Source organism: Hydra vulgaris, chromosome 01, assembly GCF_038396675.1.
Source record: "Hydra vulgaris chromosome 01, alternate assembly HydraT2T_AEP".
In the NCBI taxonomy this organism is placed as follows: domain Eukaryota; kingdom Metazoa; phylum Cnidaria; class Hydrozoa; order Anthoathecata; family Hydridae; genus Hydra; species Hydra vulgaris.
This window is the reverse complement of record NC_088920.1, coordinates 2,950,001-2,967,947: the sequence shown is the minus strand read 5'-3', so window position 1 is coordinate 2,967,947 and position 17,947 is coordinate 2,950,001. Positions and strand designations below refer to the sequence as shown.

Here is a 17,947-nt window from a genome sequence, read left to right as displayed (position 1 = left end):
ATTTAAAAAATATATTTTTGTTTCATTTAGCAGATAATGGAAGCATAGGCTGACCAAAAGAATATTTCAAAATTCTTTTGATCAGCTTATAAAAAAAAGAAGCAAAACCGCCTTCAAAAAGCAAAGCAGATGGACTGACACATCTAGATTTATTCCAGAACGATTTGCTAAGGAAGCTAGAGAGGAACGATTCAGTAACATTACCCTCAGAAAAAACTGAAACTATAGTAAGAAAATCTTACACAAAAAATAATTTCATGCAAGAACTGGAGAAGCCTTCACCTTCAAAGATGTCATTTAAAAAAGTGTGGTTCAATAACAAAAGCCTAGATTACACACAAAGATTCAGACAAAATGATACAAGATAAACAAAATTAACTATTAAAAAATTTTGAAAATAAAAACATCAGCTAAAAGGTTTGAATAAGAATTAAAATGCCGCCATAATATGAGGGCATTAAATTGCCATCATAACAAGAAGGCATAACATGCATTAAAATGCCCTCACATCATGAGAGCGATTCCATGTAAAAACATCTAGGGCACAATAAAAAATTACAATAAGTTATGAATACTCCTAAAATTTTATCATCTCATTCCAAATGGTTTCAAAGACATGACTATTCAAACTTTGCCTTGTTGTCCTGACTAGATTAGTTAAAGTTGTAACGAATTATAAAGAACTCTTTTCTTCAACAAAAAAAAAAAAACATGGACAAAATTACTTAAATTTCTTAGTTATAAAACATGAAACATGAACAATTATGAAAAATGAAAGGCAAAAAAAGGTGGTACTCCTAATTGCCTAATACACAGAAGTTGATGTTTAATAATTTTTAGAAAATTTTCCTACCCACCCTTAGGTTTATAAGACCTCCTCTCCCTGTTTATTAAATTTTATTCAGGGATGTGGAGCCTTAAAAAAGAATCCGGTTTGAAAGTCACAAAAAGATTACTTCTTCCTAGTTTTTAGTATCCAGGGGCCAATGCTATAAACAATTCGAAGTTTTTTTCGAGAAAAAAAATCTTTCGTAAAAACGCAATTTTTAAAGTAAATTATTTACACGTAAAAAAATGCGTAAACTCGAAGAATTTATCGTTATTTGTATTTTTTTCGGCCATTGCTATAAAGCATAAAACGTATACGTCACTTAAATTCACGCACTTTTTATATCCGTAATACGTCATTGATAACAACAATTTTTTTAAAAAATTTTATTAAGTAGGCCTACTAAATAAATTTTATTAGTTATTAAGTAGGCTGTGCTGTCTATTCTATTTTTATAAATATTTTTACATTCTAGTATTTGGTGTTTAAAAAAACTGTGTAAAATTAAAATAGGAACATGGATTTAATTTTTTCGGATGAAGATTTAGATTTCGAAGTTGCAGAAAATGAGCTTCGCCACCGATTGCCTCGAGAGGTTGGAGTTTAAAGCATTACTTAAAATTACTAAATTTTGATGTTTTTTTAATGATTTGTTATCGAACAAAATCAGAAATCATACTAAATATGCACAGAAATTATATTTTTGTTTTGTTTTTCAATTTCATTTTAGTTTAATGGTCGCTCTTTTAACGAAGATGTTTCTGACGACGTTTTTCGAGAGCAGTATCGAGTCCCAAGAGCTGTATTAGATTTTTTAGAAACTAGGCTTAAAGATGATTTGCAACATTATACTAAGCGAAATAAAAGCATTTCAGTACGTTTCCAGATAATGGTATTTCTTCATTTTATTGGCACAAATGTTTTTTTTCATGTTCTCAGAGACTGTCATGGAATCTCTACCAACACAATTTATCGTATTATACACAGTGTAGGAGAAGCTATTTTCAATGTTAGTGTTTTAAGTTAATAAAACTATTGAAAGTTTTACGTTGTCATATAAAGTTGCTTATTATTTTTATTTTAGTAAGTAAATTAAAAACTAAGTTTAGTAAAGATAAAAATTGTTATCCTATAAGATTAGATTCGACAAGAGATCATAAAGTGGCCCAATGATTGCTCCACTCTTCCACAGAAGTTCATGGAAATCGGAGGTTTTCCGTGCGTATGTGGTGTCCTAGATGGATCTTATATACTCCTTTCTAACCCTCCTCAAGCAGATGAAGATTCTCTAATCAATCGCCATTATGTCCATAGCATAAATGCAATGGCAGTATGTGGACCCGACACATCCATATTTTATGCATCGACCAACAGTCCAGGAAGGTGGCATGATGCACATGTAAGTCTGTCACTAAGTTATATTTTACAACTGTTAGTGCATTAATGCCGGCTATTCAACTAGTACGTGACACTCTTCGGAATGTTCATATTTGAACATACTATTTGAACTATTATGATTGCTAATTTTAATGTAGCTTATAATGTAGCTTATAATACTAACTAATATAATGTATTATAATGTAACTTACAGTAAATTTAAATATTGTGACTTTACTGCTATTAGGTTCTAAGAAATTGCAACCTATGGAACAAGTTTGAAATTGGAGAGCTTCCATTTAATGGAGCTGTAACTTTGGCTGACTCTGCGTACCCATGTCGAGAATGGTTAATTCCACCTTTTCCCGGTGATCCAGACGGAGCTCAAAAACGTTTCAACATAGCACAGAGAAAAACTAGAAACATAATTGAGCGATGTTTTGGAATTGTCAAAAACAGGTTTTATGCTTTGAAAACTGGAATTTGTTTGCATAAGGTCGAAGATGCCTCTAAGCTTATCATGTGTGGATTTGTTATCCATAACTTGTGTATTCGACATGGAGACAACGGTTATGAAGAACGCGAAGAAGAACAAGCTGATGAAAATCTAGCTCAAGAAAATCAGAATGATAGAGCTTTGAATAGACGATTACAGCTACTTAACTACTTAACTTAAAAATATTGTTTAAAAATTCATAAACAATTTGTTCTAGAGCATAGGATCTATCAAAATTGTTTAGACATGGATCATAGATTTCTGTCTAAATTAGTTGAATTAAAATTGGAAAAAAATTTACACAATGATTTTTTAATAAATGCAAGAAATTTTTATAAAAAATTAGACCATAAAAATATATGTTTATATTTGTTTTTAAGTATGTATATTTTGTTTTTTTATAGAGCACGCTTAAAAAATAATAGGAGATTTGTTAACTTTATAGTTGTAATGCTTGTATCTATTTCACATCGCAACAGCATTGGTCTTAATGTTTGTGTGAAGTTTTACAGAATTTATTACTGTAAGGCAATGGTGATAAAAAAATGAAATAACAATAACAATTTCAGATTGGAGTTATTTTTTTATTGTTACTAAAAAAATGTAATTGGTCATGGTTATACAAGACGAATGTTTAAATATAGTATATATTTTTATACAATAATTTTCAAAATTTAACATAAAATTATGATGTAGCTTTTCTCTTAATGCAAGAGAATTTCCTCCTAAAACAAAAAAAAAATTTTAATGATAAAGTTATACTAAATATTACTACAAATTAATTTAAAAAATAAAAAATTAAATACCGTGTCTGTATTTACAAAATGTTGCTGGTTTGAAGGTTGCATTTTCTCATGCATTAGCTTTGTTGCTGTAGTGTAATATATTGTTAAAGCCTTTTCTTTTCGAATTTGCTGTTGCCTGAGGGCAACGTCCAATTTCAAAAGTTTAACTCTTAACTCTTGTTCTTTTTCTAATCTTTCTTTTTCTAACCCTAAAACACTTACTTTAAATTTTTTAAAACTTCCATCTACCAAAAGACTTTTTCTAGCTTGTTTTCTTTTTAAATTTTTTAATGCCCCCATTGATGGTTTATTTTGAATTGAATCTAAAATTTAATTCTAGGTGTCAAAACAAGATCAGTTAACTAAAATAAAAAGAAAGGTGGTTTAGATTCCTTTAAAAATAAGAAGTTTTTGATGGTTTTGGAAATACTAGTTTTAAAAAATTAAGCACAAATTGATGTTGTCTGTTATATAATTATAAGTCTAAAACCTACAATTAACTAAATTAAACAACTGAGATTTAAAAAAAAAACAATTTATAAATTGCATTACCTTGAAGTATCTGACGACTATCACCAACAAGAGTGGTATTGTCTAAATTAGGGGAGAACATACAATCAATTCTTGCATCTAATATAAACAATTAATTTGTATAGAATTTATATAAGAATAAAATAGAACTCTATAAACTATACAATATATGTATATATATATCTATATATATATGCATATATATATCTATATATATATGCATATATATATCTATATATATATGTATATATATATATCTATATATATATATATATATATATATATATATATATATATATATATATATATATATATCTTATAATACAACTAGTCTTAACCAATAAAGAAAAATATACCAGACATAGATGAAATAAAAGAAGCTGTATCAGAAGATTGTTTCAAAGTAAAGTTTACTTCTTTACTTGATGAAGAAAGGGTGGCAGTAGGAGTAGAAAGTTGGTTGGGAGTGGATGACAATGCATCATCTGTCATACAAAAAGAGATATTAAAATCAGGAACATTGATTCCAGATACATTTATTGACTTCCTGTCAAGAATGTCTAAGACAACATTATCTAATTCTGTTAGTTGTCTCCCTGCAGCACCTTTAAAAAATGTATATATATATTTGTATATATTATATATATACAAAAATATTTAATTATATATGTGTGTGTATATACACACACACACACACACACACACACACACACACACACACACACACACACACACACACACACACACACACACACACACACACACATACACACACACACATATAAATATATATATAACAAAACTATACCTGTTTTTAGACTTTTAGCAAATTTTTGCATTGTAGCTCTTCGCAAATAATCCCACTCTCTATTACGCAGCTGGTTGATATCTTCAATTTTTGCCCCTAAACTATTTAAATGTGACATTATGTCTTCCCAAATTCTATTTCTATGCCTCATAGTAATAGATGGACCTAAAAGTAGAGTAAATAAATAATGAATATATAGTATAATATAGTTTTATATAGTAAAATACTAAATATTCTATAATAATATATTATTTTATAATTAGAATCATACCTAAAAAAGCTTACCTATATTATATATATATATATATATATATATATATATATATATATATATATATATATATATATATATATATATATATATATATATATATATATATATATTTATATAATATAATGTAATTATACATATTTTTATTTAAATAGTTTGCTAATTAAAACATACTAAGCTTCCCAAGAAGAACCTCTTTGTTTTCTCTGATCTTTATTGCTAGTAACATTATTAGTTCTTTAGACAGCATTTTATTTTGTTGTGTATTTGTGTATTATATGGCATAATTGTCGACTATATATACTTTTCTTTAGTCAAAAATGAAAAATTTGTTTAACCAAAATTACTATCAAAAACCTAACAAGGAAAAACAACAAGGAACTGAATAATCGATTAAATGCAGATTTTAAGTAATTAGTTTAATTACTTAAATTAAATTAGTTTAATTAAATTAAATTAGTTTAATTACCAAAATCCTTTTCAGTTTTATCTGTAAAATATCTACATAAAAACACAAACAGAGAATTTTCAATGATTTTGAAGTGCTAACGTTGTTCCAAGAATGGCCGCTAAAAATCACGAAGAAATTATCTAAAATAGAGATAAAAAATCTATCTGAAATTTTTTTTCGAAAAAACGCATTTTTTATCTGAAAAAGGGATTTCCTTGTTCGTTTATAGCATTGGATTTAATAGCGAAGTTTTTATCTCAAAAACGGTATTTTTTGAATGTTTATAGCAATGGACTTTTTTCTTCTTCGCTTTTTACGGTAAAAACTTCGTGTTTTACGGAAAAAACTTCGTTTTTTATGTTTATAGCATTGGCCCCAGGAGCTCTAAAAATATAAAAATGCTTATGAACTACTAAAAGAAAAAAATTAAATTTTTAGTATTTGAACCTGGAGTCCTTAGGTATAATGGCAGCAAAGATTTCAGAACTTTGGACTTAAAAATAATAAGTTTCAATTAAATAAACCAAATGAACTTTTTTTTTATTGCGGATCATAAGTCAACCAACATGTTTAGAGCTTCTGGACACCAGAGACCAGGACAAAATATAGATACAAAAGTAATAATATTTTTTTTGTTTTTTTATTATTCACTAAAATTAATTAAGTAAGTCAAAACTTGTTCAGTATAGTAACAAAAAATTCATAAAATATTTAGAAGCATTAAATAAAAAAGTCAGATTATGATTCGAAACCTGCTCATTTAAATTTTTCTACTAATGATGTACATTTGACAATGTTTATTATTTTTGTTTAAGAAAAGACCATAATTCCATTCATTGTGATAACTTTAACTTAATTATTCAAGATAACTAAAAAAAAAATGAGCCTCTACATTATCACTTTTATAATCTACATCTGCACTTTTATAAATCAAGTAATCCCAGGTAAAATTTTAATAAATTTTTAAGGGTGGATATTGTGTTTATTGATTACTGTCAAGTTACTCTCAGGTGCTTAATACAATGCAGGGTGGATGGAAATTTTTGTCCAGATGTAATAAATAAGAAGAGATAGGAAAGAAAGGAGGGGACAGAGGAAGGTAGTCTTAACAGACAGGTGATTGGAAATTTGTTTTCTTCCTATTAGTGAGTTTATAGTTTCTAATTTTCAAGATCTAAACCTAATAAACAAGATCTATTATGAATTTTCAAGACCTAAACTGGTCTCAAAAATAAGAATAAAGTAGCTAAATTATTTTGAAATTTAAGATACAGTTCTTTATTCATAATAAGTAAAATTTAATAAATGGGAGGGGTCTTAATTAGCTCAGTGGTTGGGAAAATTTTTCAAAAATTATTAAACACCAACTTCTGTGTATTTAGCTCTTAGGAGTTATTCGTTTTTATTTCACGATTCCTGATTTATAAGTAACAAACCTAAGTTAATTTGAGATGTTTTTTCTGTTTAGGAAAAGACCTCTCCAATTCTTTGTAACAACATAACTAAACTATTCAAAAACACATTTTCAAGGCAAAGTTTGAATAGTCATATCTTTGAAAAAGTTTGGAAATAGATGATAAAATTTTGGGAATATTTGTAACTTTTCAAAGTCTTTGAGTGGTGTAAAAATCTACAAAATCTGAGACTTAGCGTTGCATTTTATAAAAAAAATTGGATGTTTTCACACAAAATCGCCCATAATCATAGCCATAACAACCATATATCAATAGAAGTCACATCAACAGAATTAACTTCAATTTAATCAATAAGAAAGAAAAATTACTCTTTAAAAGTAACAGTTAACAAATGATCCATTAGAAAAAAAGTTCAGTCAAGTTATTTCAGTATAAGTGTCTTTTGAATCGATTTATAAATCAATAGAAAGAAAATAAATCTAAAAGATAAAAATTTATTACATGTGGTAACAATTGTTTTATACAAAGATTTTTATATACAAATAATTTTGCTTACCCTGCATTCTAGAGCTATGATTATTTATCAAGTATTTATCATAAAATCAGTTAAAAGTAATAGATACATTAAAAAAATGCAGGATTTAAATTTTTTCATAAATTTGAAAAACGCATCTATTGTATTTTTTGATTTACTCAAAATATAAAAGTATGCACATTTTAAGGCAAATTTTAAGAAAAATTAATGGTAACATTACAACTAAGTAATGTGCTTTAAAATTTCATTAAAATAAATGATGAAATCTTATAGGATCCACATAATTTTAATTGGATGTAATGCTCTTATAGGATTCACATAAAATAGCAACTGAAGTAAACAATTTTAATCGGATCTAATTTAGCAAGAAATATTCCAAACACACAAAAAAATATTGATTTCTAATCTATTGCATTAATTAATCTTGATTCTTTTGAATTATCATAATTAATTCCATTGTTACATTCCTAATCTAGGCAAGTTTGATTATGAACCATAGAAAACAAACAATAGCTTGTTTTGTTTCCAAGGAAGTACAAATTTTGACTTAATTTTGTCAGCCTGAGCATTCTCCATTTTCTTAACATGTGAAACAAACAATTCAATCTTTTTTTTGCATATTAGCCATAGTAAATTAACATTTATTTTGAAATTAAGAAGTATGATTAAAATTATTGCAACTGTGTTACAACTTACATTTTATGATTACAACTGATTTTATTCTAATTTTTTACACTGTAAAAACATGTCTTTTTGTGAGAAAAGCTGCAAAAAAAAAATATATATATATATATATATATATAAAAATTTAAAATTCAATACAGAAAAATTCAATTAATTAATTTCAAAATTAAATTCAATTCAATACATGTTAAATCATTTTCCCAAGGCTGAGTAAGCAAGTCAAAGAGGCTACTATAATTGAAGTTACGACCCTCTATTAACTCCGAAACACCTTGACAAAGTTGAGCACTTTATTACCAGGGACATGTGTTAGGGATCGAACTCGTAACCTTTCGCTTATGAGGCAAGTGCTCCACCAGTACACCGCAACCACATTGGTAAATATGTTTATATTATAATATTTTGTAATGTTGTGTTGTGCAAGATATGGGAAAATATTGTATAGGATTATTTAGGACTTATCAAAAATTTTCCATAAGATCATCAAAAACAAAAGTTTGCTGGAAAATTCATAAAAAACATTTGCTGAAACAATTCACAAAACTATTTAAAGTCTGGGGTAAAATGGGTAATCAATACAAATTTGTTTTGGGGCCTAAATTATATTACTAAGATGCCATAAACTTATGAAAAGAATCCAGAAATGACAAACAATAAAAAAAAGTTAAAGCTGGCTGTAAATAAAAAGGAAGAAGGCACAGTTGTCCAAAAAATAAGAAAGCACTGAGAAAATCAATGCTAAAGAAAATGAAATATCAGACTTTAATTGAAAAAAAAACTGTAACATTGCCAAAAGATAGAGATTTATTTGTTGTTAAAACTGAGCAGTGTACAAAAAATGGCTGGCCTTGTGACAGATCTGCAAAAAAGAAAAAACATGCTTAAACGAGAAGGTGACAGAATATAAGAAAAATATTTCTTTGTATTCCATTTAAGCAAAAAATGAGATGATAACTGCAGAAGATTTTATTTAAAGACGAAGGTAAATAAATGAAGAGATTTGTCTTCTTTTATTTACCTTTTTCAACCAAAACTGCTGAAAATCAAACAAAACTTCAACTAAAAAGGATTATTATTTTCTTGTAAAGTGCAACACAAAAAACTGTTATATTTTCTTTGCAGACTGTGTAATGTTATGTCTGCATGGTTAGGAGACTATATTGCATTATGAGATTATATTATAATATTCTGCAAAACTATGGCTTTTTAAATATAAATGATAAAAAATGCCTTCTAGGTACCAGATGTAGTCAAGAGATGTAGTCAAGACCAATTAATAATTGCTCAAGACCTATAAGATTTCAAGACCAATATCTGGACCAAGGCATCACAAAGTCAACCCAAGACCAAAAACAAGACTTTTCACGAGACCAAGATCTAGATTTAGACTCTTAGATGTTTAACACAATAAGGACTCACACCTGCTTGTATACTACTAGGCCGTTAGCTGATGTATTATTTTACCATTTATACATCTCGGAAAAGTACCCATTTTACTAATACTTATAAATTTATCAAAATAGAGTAAACCATACTCTGATATTTTAGTATATACTTTAGCATTGGCTTTTGTAATAAAATAAAACTGGGAATGTGTTTTATTTTGTCCTTTTTAACTTTTACAAAGTATATGATCTACAAAAAAGTAAAACTTGCTGGTTGCCATTGTGGGTTATAATTAAATTATATAAAAACAGTGTTTCTTTTGAACAATTTAGCATAACATTAAGATGGTTTTTTACAAATGGTGCAAACTCTATTGTGAAGAAGTGATTTAAAAAAATATATATATGCACACACTTTCTGCAAATAAACTTAGAATGATGTGAGTTCAACCACACATCATAATTTAGATGTTAATATTCAGTCTAATAATCTAGCATTGCACATAAAATTATTTAAAATGCCAAATAAGATGAAAAAATACTGGGTAAGTTATTAACAAGTAAAAGAATAAAAAAACATAATAAAACCATTATAAATTAAAAACCATTTTATGCTTTTTTTAGTGAAATTAAAATAATACTTTGCAGGAGCAAAATAGGAAATGAAGAAATCAATTGTTTTAGCTAAAAAAATATTTTTTAGGAATTCATTTTTAATTTTGTGTTGATTTTGACAATAAGAACTGTAATATTTCTTTAAGAAACAATTATTGTTTGAAGTCGATGTTGTTTATAAAAAAAATTTTAAACCATAAAAGTTGTTTAAAGATTTAAATTCAGCATACAAAAGAAAGAATTATAGAAATAAAAATAATATATAAAAAAATTTTAGAAATAAAAACAATATAAATGAAAAAAAAAAAAAAAAAAATTATGAACAATCTTTTAAAAATGATAATGACTTTATTTTAGAAAAATTAATGTTTCCAAGTTATTTGTTCAAAATGTTATTACAAACGTTAACGCTTGTTCTTAAATACAAAGTTTAAAATAATTTTTGCTCTCTAAAAATTTTTCGATTAGGTTTTTTTTTGAATAAGGAAAAAAATTTTAATTTCTTGTCGAAGGGGTTTTAAAAGTGATTTCATGCTAAGAAAAGAATTTAAGTTAGTTGTTAAAAGCTTCATAAAAGTGAACTCAAGACATAAATTTATCTTGTGAACAATTTTTATAAAATATTTATATGTACTAAATCAAAAACAAAACATTTTAATAAACACTCTACAACTATTTATAATATTTTGTTAATGATAATAAAAAAGATAATTTGTCCACAAAAAACATACTTTTATGTAAGTAAATATATGAAAAAATATTTGAAGGGTTAAATTAATTAATTAAGGGAAAATTAATTTTGAAGGATTTATATATATATATATATATATATATATATATATATATATATATATATATATATATATATATATATATATATATATGAGATTTGTGCGAACAATTGAAAAATATTGGTAGGGTGGCGGGTACCACCATAAATTTATCTTGTGAACAATTTATAATTACTAAATCAAAAACAAAACATTTTTATAAACATTATTTATAATATTTTATTAATGATAAAAATATTAATTTTGATGGTTTTATATATATTTATATATAAGATTTGTGCAAACAGTTGTGGAATTTTTAAATAATAATTTGTTTCTAAAAGAATCTTTTAATTAACTCTAAATTAAAAAACAACCCCCCTCCTCAAAAAAAAAAATTGAATAAACAATTAAAAAGTCCTATCTAAAAATAACCAAAATCACATCACCACCTTCAGCATTTATAAAGCGAGCAATGGCCACACAAATAATAATTTTTTGTCAAATTAGATAAAGTTTATATCTTTGAATTTTTTTTAGAAAACTTGCCTATCATTCTGAAACATATCAAATATAAAATAATATTTTATACCATTCAATACATTGTAAAAACAAAAATAAAGTAAAAAGCTTTATATCAGGGGTTCCCAACCTTTTTGTACTTTAGAGCACACTCTAATAAATTGGTAGGCGGGCACCACCTATTTTTAATCGGGGTGGTACAAGCATGTAGCTACTTAAGGTTTTTAGCGTGTACAAGAAGTGATGTGCAAAAAGCAATCCCATTACAGGCTAGAGTCTGGCACACAACTAGACAATTAGCGACAAGTACTGCCAGCAAAGGAAGCACTCATACATACAATATCACAAACATTTGAATGTATTTGATAAACTTAGGCACTTAAAAAAAAAAATTCTAACAAATAAATAAAAATATTTTACATTTTTAATAATATTTATGAAGAAAAATTTTCACTGTTGAACAGGGGCTGGTACATACAAGTCATTCCACAGGCACCATGGTGCCCGGGGCCACAGGGTTAGGAACTCCTGCTCTATCTTATTTACATCTTGTTGAACACCTGAATGTTTATCTAAAATAAGCTCACAAAAATGAAACAAAATTTTTAAACTTACCAAAAATAGGAATCAAAAGTGAAGATTCTTTATAGGATTTTTTTGAAGGATCCAGGTTAACAAGAAACTTTAATAAACTGTTTGGGTTTTTATTAGCTAATCCACAAATCATTGATAAGCATCTCTTCAGCTTCTCATCGGCCATAATCTCATCACTACTTAAACAATTATATGCATATACGGATGCACAAAACTCCATTATTGTCAAGTGTGTAAACTGATAATAACAACCGAGATCTGTTTCAATCCTTTCTATAAATCCAAAAAAATTACCTTTATTTCTGTCAAAGTCATTAATAAAAGCTTGAATTTCATCTTTGGAAAAAACAATTTTATTGTTAACAAACATTTTATATGCAATTTTACAAATATTTAAAATATATTTTTTATTGGAACTGTCTTCCATTATCTCATACATAAATTTATTGTTTTTAATGATGTGTTTTCGCAAAAAGTATAAAAAAATATTTGTATACAAATCTGTCATTGTCAAGAATGAATTTTCATCAATTTTTTTCGAATAACTAATAATTTTACATATGGAAGATAAATAAAATGGAACAGATGCCATGGCTTTTGCATTTGGAGACTCCCTTAAAGTTGTTTTTACAACTTCTTTTTTTTCTTTCACAACATGATTTTCTACATAGTTATTTATTCCATTTTCATTAAACCCCATTATTTGAATGGTTAACTTATCGCTATGTTCTGTAGAAATTTTTTGGTATTGATCTATTGCATAAACTCTACCAGCAATTACATGTTTGTATTTTTGAATTTCTTCTAAAGCATTAACAATTGGATAATTACAAGTCAAACTTGGATTTATTAAGTCATTGAAATATTTGAATTCATCTAATCCATCAATTATAAATAGTGCAGTATGATTACTAAATTTAAAGTCCTTTACAATATCTTTGTAGAAAACATTTAGCAATTCATTAATATTAGAAATATTTTGATGTTGATTAAGCCTCCTACATTCCAAATAAAACACAAGTTCAACATTTTTCCAAATTAAACCATTTGACCAATCAAGCAAACATTTCCTAAGCAACCATGTTTTCCCAATACCAGCTATACCAGATATTAATATTAAAGAGTTTTGTTTTGCAAATATTTCACTATATGGAATTGGTGTATAACTGATTTGCTTTTCAAGAAATTCCTTTCGTTCAACACTAAAAACAGTATCTACTAAGCGTTCCACTTGAGCATTCACTGCATCTACAATACATAGATCAACAAATTTTTGTATCAGATCAACATTTACAGATGCTTTTGAAAACGGTTGAAGTTCGCTAATTTTCTCATAAAATTTAAGATAATATTTTTTTAGTTCATCTGACATCCTTAACAGATCTAAATAAAACAAAACAATTTCTATTACAATCATAATCAAGATTTTGCTAATGTTCATGATCATGATGATGCTAATCATTATTACTACAATTTTATACAAACATAAAATGATTATCAAAATATATTTTATATTAAATCTAATGAATTTAAATAATTTTTTGTAAACTTGATTTTTATTGACTTGAGATTGAAATCATTTTTAATAAATTTTTTTTTAGAGTTAATGTTATTTTATTTGATACACTTTTTGTTTGTTATTATGTCTATATATAAACTTTTTTATTTGTTTTTATTTCGACAAAATTTTCACTTTAAATTATCACTACGAACCAATTTATTTTTACTAAAATTTATTGAAGTTATGACTTCTAGCAAAACCTTATTAAAGGCTATTACACAACTTTTTACTTTGCAAAGCGGCCTCACTTGTCAAGTTTCATGTTTTGAAGTTGACTGAGAGGGTTGCAACCACAATAATAATAATAAAAAGATTTTTAAAAAACTGCCTCCGCTACTGTATTGGTCTCCTTTGTCTTGCAGAGATGAATAACATTAAAAAACAAATTAAAAAAAACATATAAACATATAAAAAAGGGTTGATAAAATTAAACAACTTTGTCTGATCTTTTAATTTAATTTTTTTTTAATTTTAAACTTTTAAAAATATTTATAATAATATGTGTAGTAAATATTATATAGCGAATATTATGAATAAAATTAATTTTTATGATTTTTATTGGTAGTTATTAAGTATTGAAGTTAAACAGAAGTTTATTTTAAGTTAATGTTATATTTGATAATCTTTTTAATTTGTTATTATGTCTTACTTAAGCATAAAGTTGTTCAAACAAACTTTTTAGTTATAACTGATTAAAGTTATTGCTAATAAAAACCTTTTTTTTTTTACCAAAATTTCTTATAAAATTTCTTTTAAATTATAGAAATTCTTACTAAAATTTAAATTAAGCCATAAAAAACTCATCTTTAGCAAAATTAAAAAAAAAAAACTTTATAAACTTAACATCAAAGTATTAATGATCATTATAAGATTCATAGGAGGTTATCATAAGGTTCATAGGAGGTTATCAGAAGTTATCAAAGAAAATGTCAAAGCTAAAGGAATGGGGGGTATTGAGAGTTATGATTGATAGTAGCTTTAATAGAGGTAAAAAAGAAATGCCGTCTACTAACAAAGAGACAGACTTAAGCTTTGCAACTAGAGAAAAACCAACCAAATATGACAACATTATTCCGTATGAACAAGAGAGGAATTGGAGATTAATAGAGGAAAAGAATTGATTCAGAAGTAAGAAAATGGCACCCATGGTAAAAAGCAACTAAGCAGGTGATAACTTTGCAATATATTATATATATTATGTATATATGATTTACTTGAAAGGTCAGTAGTGAATGATAGTTTAATAATTTGAAAAACTTTCCAAGATAAACCATTTGAGGCAAGATTAATGAGGAAATTGGCACCTAATGCACAATATAACTTTTCTTTAGAATTAGATATTTTATGTCTGTTAACTAATAATTTTAAGACTTTGCTAATAATGGTAGGAAGAATAATAAATAGATCATTGCTAAGGCTAACTTTTGCAAGTAAATATTTTGGAGCATGCTAGGTAGATTTAACAACTGAGTATATTATATACAGAAACTTAACTGGTTGTTTTTTCTTTTTTTTTTTTAATTTTGTTAACATCAACAGTAATAAGGCCAGTAAGGACCACTATAATCGAAAAGGATACTATATTGTGGCTACAATCCTTTCTCAACTCTTTAACTCCAAAAAACAAATCTTAACAAATAAGGCTGCTGCCCTTAAAAATTAATTAGGCGTGGTATTACCAGGGAAAAGGGGGGATCAAACTAAAAACTGCTCGCAATTTATAGACAAATTTACTGTGAAACACTTTACCCATTTAGTAAATCACACAAAATCAAACTTTAAAATAGAAGTAGGTTTTTATTGGCTACCACACAGAAATTTAAAGTAGTGTAAATTCTAAAGTGCTTTATGTGTAATTAAAATATCTACGCAAGAAAGCAAATGATCATACTTTTATTTCAAAATAAAATTTAGCACGACCTACTTTATAGATGACCCTTAATAAAAATTTTATGAATGACAAAACATTGCTAAATTAAAATGAAAAAAAAACTAATTGCGAAAATGTTTAAATTAATATCGCAGAAAACTTGATACATTTCACACAAATAAAATCAAAAGAAAGTAGAAGTAAAAGTTAAATAGTTTATTATTATTATATTAAAATATAACAAAATAAAGTTTTAGACAAATGGAGGACAAGCTTTATGCAACTCTTTTATTTTAGAAAATCTTGTTACAAGTTAACAATTTAAGACCATAATTTTTAAATGGGTAATAAATAATTAAATGGTCAAATGTATATTTTTTATTTAAATAACCCCAAAAAATGAAAAAACATTTTAAAAATGTCTTAAATCTTCTTTGCTTTATATTCAAATGTAAGATAAACTTAGTCTTTTCAAAGTTAATATATATATAGTAAACTTTAAACTTTATTTCAAAGTTAATATATATATAGTAAACTTTAAACTTTATTTCAAAGTTAATATATATAGTAAACTTAACAATTTAAGAGTAAAAAGTTTCGACTAAAATAATTTTAAATTCAGTTAAATTAAACTAAATTAAACTATCAATTCAAAGAATTGCTAATTTGGTTTAAATACTAGCAAGAATACTGCAAATATTGGAAACAAGATTGTCAAACAAGAATATCCCAGACGTTCATCTTTTAATCTCTGAAATTTCAAATTTGAAATTTTAGAGATTAATTGCATATAATATTTGATGTAATATTGATGGATATAAAAGCCTTGTGGAAGACCACATAAAGTATGTGTAAATTTTTTTTTTGTCTGTTCTATAAAAATAAACAAATAGCAAAACACAAAAATAAATAAACTTAAAATCCATACCCATTCAACTTTAAAAGTAGAAAAACTAGCACATAACTATGAAAAAATCTTGATTAAACTTTTGTGCATAGCTGTATATAGGTTCTGACAATGAGATCCAACCTTTATTTAATGTATAATATTGTTGAAATGATTCATATTTATAACACCTCTTTTTGTAATTTATTCTTATTTAAGTCATTTATTGTAAAAGTTGTAAACTTGTAAAAGATTCTCATAATAAGCTTTTTATGATTTTTTTAGGAAACCTTGTTTGTTTTTGGAAATAAAAACATCAAATTATAAAAAAATTTTTTAGCGATCTCAAATCAACTTAATTTGTAAATGCACAAGTTTAAAAAGCAATGCCCAATTTAAAAACAATTGTATGTTTAACAATTTCAATTCAAATATAAAACAAAAAACCGTATGAGGAAAAATACAGGAAAATTTTTAGGAAAATTTTTATTGACACTAATATTTTTATTGATAATAATATTTTAAGAATAGTGATTCAGAAAATGTTATGCAATACTATAAAGAGGATGAATTATTTCATGAAAATCTGCAAGCCCATAATCTTATAAAAAGTGATTTACAAGAAACAACTTTGACACACTTATTCCTATATAAGTAGATTATTAAAGATGAACAATGCAACAATATGTTTTTAATAATTGTTACTATTTTATCCAGTAATGTCAATTTATTAAAAACACTTGACAATTTTTTCATTGATAACTTTTCAATAGAAAAGTAAAGAAAAATATTGTATGTTAATAAGTATTTAATGCAAATACTCCATTTTTTATTCAGTTTTATTTAACCAATAAAAAACATCTTCCATATGAAATTATTTAACTGCACATAGAATTATGCATTTGGTATTTTAGATTTTGAAAAACTAACCATACCTTATATACTTTTAAGATCTCTAAATATAAAATATTTAGTGATCTTAAAGCTGGATTATTTAATAAAAAACTTGATAAATTCAAAGAAGTTAAAATATAGATAAGTTTAATTATAATTTTAAATTTTGAACTTATATTTAAACGTGATTACATCCAAACGTTTCATTAGTTAGTTTTACATTAAGTATTTAAACTAACATGATAATTTACAAAATCATCATGATCATTGCAATCATCATCATTTCGATCATGTTTTGCAACATATTCATGATATTTCCTATCATTACTACTTTCATCATTTGTTTTCTTTATATACCACTATTTAATTAAGAATTACCTGGGTTCGAAGCATCATCTGATGGATATGAAGTCGCTGTGGAAGACCCAGCTGGTTAAACAAACAGAAATATATTTTTAACCGGTATATCACTATTTATAAACTCAAATTTTAAAAATATTTATAAAATAAAACAATTTATTAAAAAATTAACATCATTATCATCATCATCTACAACTATAATAATTAATTTTTTTTTTGTGAGCAGATTAGTTTATTTAAAATTTTGTTTTTTATATTTATTCCATACAAATAATGACATATCCAAAACCTTTTCTACAATGAATGAT

General features: G+C 25.8%; 2 protein-coding genes across 12 annotated transcripts in view; one reads left to right on the top strand and one right to left on the bottom strand.

Moving 5' to 3' along the window:
• The first annotated feature begins 1,246 nt into the window (after positions 1-1,246).
• Positions 1,247-2,121, top strand: LOC136073969 (uncharacterized). Its single transcript, XM_065786267.1, has 4 exons — positions 1,247-1,424; positions 1,560-1,838; positions 1,971-2,060; positions 2,107-2,121. Exons 1-4 carry the CDS (start codon positions 1,347-1,349, stop codon positions 2,119-2,121), a joined length of 462 nt encoding a protein of 153 aa, XP_065642339.1. The 5' UTR covers positions 1,247-1,346.
• A 1,144-nt stretch (positions 2,122-3,265) lies between these two features.
• LOC136075018 (NACHT, LRR and PYD domains-containing protein 3-like) overlaps positions 3,266-17,947 on the bottom strand; it is a 20,543-nt gene continuing 5,861 nt past the window's right edge. For 7 of the 11 annotated variants that reach the window (XM_065787216.1, XM_065787218.1, XM_065787214.1 and 4 more), the window contains 7 exons: positions 17,658-17,708; positions 12,090-13,451; positions 4,827-4,991; positions 4,375-4,623; positions 4,040-4,117; positions 3,509-3,810; positions 3,266-3,427 (listed from right to left, as the gene is read on the bottom strand). In XM_065787216.1, coding sequence (XP_065643288.1) covers positions 3,407-3,427; positions 3,509-3,810; positions 4,040-4,117; positions 4,375-4,623; positions 4,827-4,991; positions 12,090-13,451; positions 17,658-17,708 — 2,228 coding nt within the window. In that variant the 3' untranslated portion in view covers positions 3,266-3,406. The remainder of the gene's footprint in view (positions 3,428-3,508; positions 3,811-4,039; positions 4,118-4,374; positions 4,624-4,826; positions 4,992-12,089; positions 13,452-17,657; positions 17,709-17,947) is intronic. The other 4 variants (XM_065787225.1, XM_065787222.1, XM_065787219.1 and 1 more) reach the window with 1 other exon arrangement.

Coding starts and splice junctions, on each gene's coding strand:
- LOC136073969 (XM_065786267.1), top strand. CDS start 1,347: ATGGATTTAATTTTTTCGGATGAAGATTTAGATTTCGAAGTTGCAGAA. Junction 1,425..1,559: donor GCCACCGATTGCCTCGAGAG/GTTGGAGTTTAA, acceptor ATTTCATTTTAG/TTTAATGGTCGCTCTTTTAA. Junction 1,839..1,970: donor TAGGAGAAGCTATTTTCAAT/GTTAGTGTTTTA, acceptor CTATAAGATTAG/ATTCGACAAGAGATCATAAA.